General features: G+C 40.2%; 1 protein-coding gene across 1 annotated transcript; it reads right to left on the bottom strand.

Moving 5' to 3' along the window:
* Positions 1 to 213: 213 nt before the first annotated feature.
* On the bottom strand, positions 214 to 5,783 carry LOC129409889 (homeodomain-interacting protein kinase 1-like). Its single transcript, XM_055156809.1, has 13 exons — positions 5,722 to 5,783; positions 5,500 to 5,642; positions 4,293 to 4,349; positions 4,029 to 4,209; positions 3,284 to 3,469; positions 3,023 to 3,204; positions 2,044 to 2,167; positions 1,848 to 1,955; positions 1,679 to 1,774; positions 1,468 to 1,595; positions 1,227 to 1,373; positions 810 to 1,106; positions 214 to 283 (listed from the first exon to the last, which is right to left on the bottom strand). The coding sequence occupies exons 2-13, from the start codon at positions 5,601 to 5,603 to the stop codon at positions 214 to 216; spliced, it is 1,680 nt and encodes a 559-aa protein (XP_055012784.1). The 5' UTR covers positions 5,604 to 5,642; positions 5,722 to 5,783.

Here is a 5,783-nt window from a genome sequence, read left to right as displayed (position 1 = left end):
TTCGTGTAAACCAGTGTTAAAGTGAAGTGAGTCTTACCTGCCGAGAGCTGCTCCTGGGGCATCGGAGCCACTTTCCACTTCCAGCGTAGTCTTCTCTTTGTTTTGGGCATCGGAGACTCTTCTGTCCAGCACAGTTTCTTCTGCTTTTGTGGGCTGTAAGAACGGACATGTTTAGGTGTCAAGCTCAAGCAAATCAACTGTAATTATAATTATTCAAGTCATTGGTTCATACCTTTTGGTCTTCTCCTCAGTGTCCAGTCTTGCCTCCATCTTACTTTGCATCCTGTGGACAAAATATATTGTGTTAGATTTAATTTATGTAACAAGTTTTAACATTATCATAACTGCACTGGAAAAAAAACAACAATATCTAGGTAAGTTAAATTGACTTAAATTCGATTCAACTTGACAAGAAAAATTATCCACCAATGGAATAAGTGTGTTTTTCTTAACTCAAGCAACATTCAATTTTGTTTCTTATTTTAAGTCCAAAAAGTTGTTGTTTTTAAGTGTAGCAAGATGTATTTTCATATTTTAAGTACAAAAAGTCCTGTTCCACTGGCAGTAATTTTACATGTCCAGTGAAATTTACTCAAATCATGATAAAACTTTCTTAATTCAAGTCATCGTAACTTGACTAGATTTAGTTTTTTTTCCAGTGTGGCTTTGGAAACTTAAGGTGGAGCCCGAGATCGCTAGATTACTCAAACATGCATGGCAGATATATAAAACTTCAGGCATGTTTTTGATGAGGGAACAACGTTATAACACAAAATAAATCTCCAAAAACCAACCCAAGTGGTGCTCACCTGCCACTCTGGAGCTTGTCCTGCTCCAGAAACTGCGCTATTGTTTTAGGTTTTTCCCTTAAGACTGGTTCAGAGGGCATAGTCCACACTGCTGCTGCTGCCGCTCCGCCACCAACCGCCGCCTCCGCGCCGCTGCCGCCGCTGCCACTGCTGCCACCGCTGCCACCTCCGCCGCTCCCTCCACCACGCCTCCGCCAACACCGCCTCCGCCGCCTCCGCCACCTCTGCGCCTCCGCCAACAACCGTGTTAGACTTCTGGTTGACTCGCTCATTTTAAGACCCTTAACTGGTGTAAAACTATAACACATACAGTATTTGTCTCAGGTACCATCCCACCAAACTAAGTCGTAATTTGAAATCATGAAAACCTATCACGCACTGTAACAATCTCCCCTAAAACTACAGAAGCGTACTCACCTCTTGCTCACTGGAGGATCTTCTACAAAGGCTGTGGTGTTTTCAGGTGAGGCTGGTTTGACCGTGATGAAAACGGGTGACTTCAGGGGCTTCTGGACGGCGTCGACCTGCTCCTCAGACACTGGCGCTTCCACCTCTCTGCTCATACTGCAAACAACAAAACAAACATAATTATTTTAATATTTGACTTTTGCTGCACACTGTATTCTGGCATAGTTTTGTTGTGGGATTTCCTACTCACCTGATAAAGTCATGCTCCAGGATCTGAGCAGGAGTGATCCTCTGAGTCCCGTCCAGAGTGAGCATCGCCTTCACCAGGTCAATGCACGCAGCTAGCTCAGCGCTGTCATAACTGTGTGCAACACTGGACTGAAAAAGAGCAGATAATTCCAAAATAAGAACTGTGAACACAAATTTAACAGAAGAAATGTTGACCTAAAGTTAAATTATACCTGAATTACTTCATCCAAAGAGTCAAAGGCGTCTGTTTCGTGGGTCTTGATCGTATTCTGAGGCAGCTGAGAAGACTCTTCAAACTCCTGTGCGGTCTAATCCAAAAGAAAATCTGGGTGAATTACCATGATGACTTTAAATTAATTGGTGAAATAAAAACCTGTTTACCTTTATCTTCCAGCTGGCCCCATCAGCATTGAAATACTCATGGGTGTTGATCGCTTCACTGAGGACGTAGTCAGGAGGTTGACCGAATATTTTGACTATAGTCGTCAGCTAAAGAAACAAAAGATAAAAAACATGGTTAAATGTTTGGATTTTTAAGACTGTGTGAACGTTTTCTTCAGAACAACAGTGTACTTACAGTCTCAAATTCTGTTCGGTCGGGAAACAAATCACACCCAGTGAGCAAAGTGACCGACATGGTGCCCAGAGACCAGACGTCTATGGCCTCATCGAACGGGAGTCCAAGGATGATTTCTGGAGCTCTGTGGAACAAATGCAAAATATAAACACACATAAAAGCATGTTCACACTTAATAAAAGCATAATTTATCTCCAATTGTGCAGAGGTGGGTAGCACTCATTTTACTTGAGTAATATTTAGTTTGAAGTTATTTGGGTAAAGTTTATGGATACTCTTCCCACTGTGAACAACTGAAACACAACTGGAAAACTTTATGTTGTAAAAAAGCGTAAATAATAATCTGCGCTACTTACAACTGACCTTCAGATATGATTTGTTTTGTATTTTCATTTTTTTCATGATTTTCTTTGGAAATGTCATATTCTGTGTATTGTCTGTCCAATTACATTAAGTCATAATTCATAAATTTGACTTTTGCGCCGCACAGACTGGACCAGGACTAAAACAGGTCTCAATCCTGGTCTGATCCTTTTCTGAGTCCCGGTCTGGTCCGGGTCGGTCCTAATCACCCTACAGTGTACGCGGGCGCAACTCCGAGCCCGTCCCGACACTCCTGGTTCAGTAATCAGTCCTGGTTCAGTCCTGGTTTAGTCCTGGTTCAGTCCTGGTTTAGGACTGAGACCAGGACCAGACCAGGACCAGGACTGAGAACCGGTTTTTAGTCCTGTTTTAGTCCTGGTTCAGTCCGTATGAAGCGCAAAATCTGGCATCGCAGTTTAAGTCACAGTTACCTATTTTTTCCATTATTCATCTAAACACAAAATCGAAAACTGAAAAAAATGAATTGTTAACCGTTTTTTCATTTTGGTTTTGGAGACAAATAATGAAGGAAATAGTTGTCATGTTGCTCTTACTTAAGTACCATTTGTGGATAGTCTACCCACCTCTGCTGTACACATGTAACAGTACACCTTACCTGTAGTGGACACGTTGCGCCGTCATGCCCGGTATCGTCCTCTTTTGCTCGATAAAAGCTCCAAAATCGGCCAATTTGATCTTAATTGGCTCGTTGCTACGGTGACACAGCCAGATGTTTTCCATTGTAACACCCGTATGGATTATCCCCTTGGACTCCAGGGTCTGTAGAGCCGTGGCCGTCTGCAAAAGTTGTAACGTTCAATTAAAACACAAAAATAAATTCTCTCTCAGATTCTGCATTTGTTTAACCGGTTCTTACCTGCTGGATAACGGCCCGGATGTCACTCATGGGCAGTGGGGAGCGTTGTTTAATGTACGAAGCTAAGTTCATACTTAGCTCCTCCAAAACTAGAGCCTCCCCACGGCCGGTTGGCAACGTTTCAATAAATGTCACTATATTTTTATGATCCGCCTTCTGTTCTGCAATTGTTTCCAGCAGTTGGATCTGATTTTGGAGAAAAACAAAACAAAAAACAGGTTAGTGGAGTGTTAACATGTAAGAGTCTATAGATACAACAACACGTGAGCTCATTTTGTGTCCAGTATTATAGTCAACATTTCTTCTTTTTTCTCTCTTGTTGAAAATCAGACACATAAACGTGACCATGGCCTAAATAAATCGCAAGTTCCTGAAATTTTGTTGTTTAAATCCATTTTCTAATCTAAAAACGCGCTGAATATTTTATTTGGCATTAATAAAAACATTTTAAGCAGCCTAAACTTGTGGATGTCGTCTAATCTCACACACATTTTAGACAATTGCTTTCCGCTTCTCCGTGTTTGATAGAGCTTAAAAAAGCGAACGTTCCCAATTTGCGGGCAGACTGATATATGAGAAAATTGTCCCTCAATACGCGACATTTCAGTCTGGTGTTATAATACATTTGCTTCAGGTGCTTTGTGGTGTGGGTAAGGCTGTTTTTAGTGGCAGGATAACTGTGACCATTGACACTATTATTCCCAACTATTTAAATGTAAAGTCTAAAGTTTGGTGTCACACTTACCTCACGCTGAGTCTTGTTGTGTGAATATGGCAGCTTGATTGTCACACTCTTCCCGGTGTCCACTCGTCTGCAATTGAACACCTGACCAAACCTGCCACTCCCCAGCATTTTGATGACTTTGAAGCCTTCCGGGAGAACTGCACTGATCTCCTCACGGGTCAGTGGCTTGTTGAATATGTCACTGTGAAAGAAAAAAGACAGTTACATAAACCTAAAATGTTTTAGTCTTTTTTTTTGTTATCATTCTACGCAGATTTTTCTTACCGTTCATCCTCCTGGTCCTCTGTGGGGATGTAAAGTTGTCTCACTGAAGGATTCTCACTGTAATGACAAAAAAACAGCTCATGTTATCAAATGTACCGACTAATATTGTGTAAAGTCAAGTCGAGAAAACCTTCATCTTGCTAAATGAAAGTGTTGCCATCGTAATTATTATGTAATTTACTCAGTTTTAGCCTTTGTTTATGTTATAGTTTGTGTCATATTAGCTTCCTGTGTCTGACCAGGAAGTAAAATTACAAAATATATACAGTAAATAGAAAAAAAAATGGCAAGAATTTGAGTAAAATCTTCAAAAAAAAAGTCTAATCTGTCATATTATGCTCTTTGTTCATTCTATATTAAGACTAATTAAGGTGCAGTTATTAGGGATGTAACAGTAACTGAAATATCGTGATATCGTATCATCAAAAGTCTCACAATAATATTGTGAGTCGTCGCAATATATCGAATCTCAAGTGTCTATGCTTGAATTCATTGTTTTGGTTCAGCAGCAGCAGCTAAAGAACTACATAGACCATGATCCTTTGCTCTGTTTCAGTCCAATCAACATGCTGAAATAACTGTTATGATGCACTCTTAAATGAGAGGAAAATATCGCAATAAATATCGTACAGTAGGGGTGTAACGATACCCAAATCTCACGATACGATATCGTCACGGCATGAACCTCACGGTACGATATTTATTGCGATACCGTGGGAAAGCTCACAATTAAGGATGTAAAAATATCCAAATTTCTTGGTACAATATTTTCACAGTGTACATCTCACGATACGATATTTATTGTGATATTTTGTGGAGCTAACAAAACTGTAAATATTCTCCTTTTTCCTCTTAAATTGCCTTGACAACACTTAATCCAAAGAACTAAAACTTAAAAGTGCTTAGAAATGTTAACTTATTTCTTCTTCTTGTCTAAACTGAAATGGAGCAAAGGATCATGGTCTATGTAGTTCCCTCTGTCTCTTTTTAGCTTTTTCTGCACCATAACTCTAAATTTGAGCAAAGAGACTTGTAATTTGATATATTTTGATGGTCCACGATATTATTGTGAGAACTTTGATGATACGATATCACGATATTTCAGTTATCGTGAGAAGCATATTGTGAGAATATCATATGGAGAGGTTTGGATATCGTTACATCCCTAGTAGTTATTATAAAGTAAAAGCTGACTTTACAGGCTTACAGTTCATCACGGATAAATGGATGCTGGAGGATTTCAGACGGTGTAATTCTTTTGTCATGGTCAGCTTCCAGCATCCTGCCGAGCAACAATGTGGCTGCTTCCATGTCTCTGTCGTCCTCCAGGCTCGACAAGTTGAACTCGCCCTAGAAACAAGTCATCGATAGATTAGTATTCGCATTTTCACGTTTAACATCCGTGTTTCAATTTTGCTCTATCGCTTACCTCTATCACATGACGAAGTGAATTGTACTTTTCAGTAAAGTGCGAGCAAGCACACTGGCGTG

The sequence above is a fragment of the Boleophthalmus pectinirostris genome, unplaced genomic scaffold (genome assembly GCF_026225935.1).
Source record: "Boleophthalmus pectinirostris isolate CB_2022bp ecotype Guang Dong unplaced genomic scaffold, ASM2622593v1 HiC_scaffold_20, whole genome shotgun sequence".
Lineage (NCBI taxonomy): Eukaryota > Metazoa > Chordata > Actinopteri > Gobiiformes > Gobiidae > Boleophthalmus > Boleophthalmus pectinirostris.
The sequence above is the reverse complement of the archived record's forward strand: the minus strand, read 5'-3'. Positions and strand labels throughout refer to the sequence as shown.

What these genes read in the sequence shown, in the direction of transcription:
- LOC129409889 (XM_055156809.1), bottom strand. Translation starts at nt 5,603, where the DNA reads ATGGAAGCAGCCACATTGTTGCTCGGCAGGATGCTGGAAGCTGACCAT. An exon ending in ACAACAAGACTCAGCGTGAG is followed by an intron (nt 3,470 to 4,028) that starts GTAAGTGTGACA and finishes CTCCAAAATCAG; the next exon opens with ATCCAACTGCTGGAAACAAT. An exon ending in GCGCAACGTGTCCACTACAG is followed by an intron (nt 2,168 to 3,022) that starts GTAAGGTGTACT and finishes TTTGTTCCACAG; the next exon opens with AGCTCCAGAAATCATCCTTG.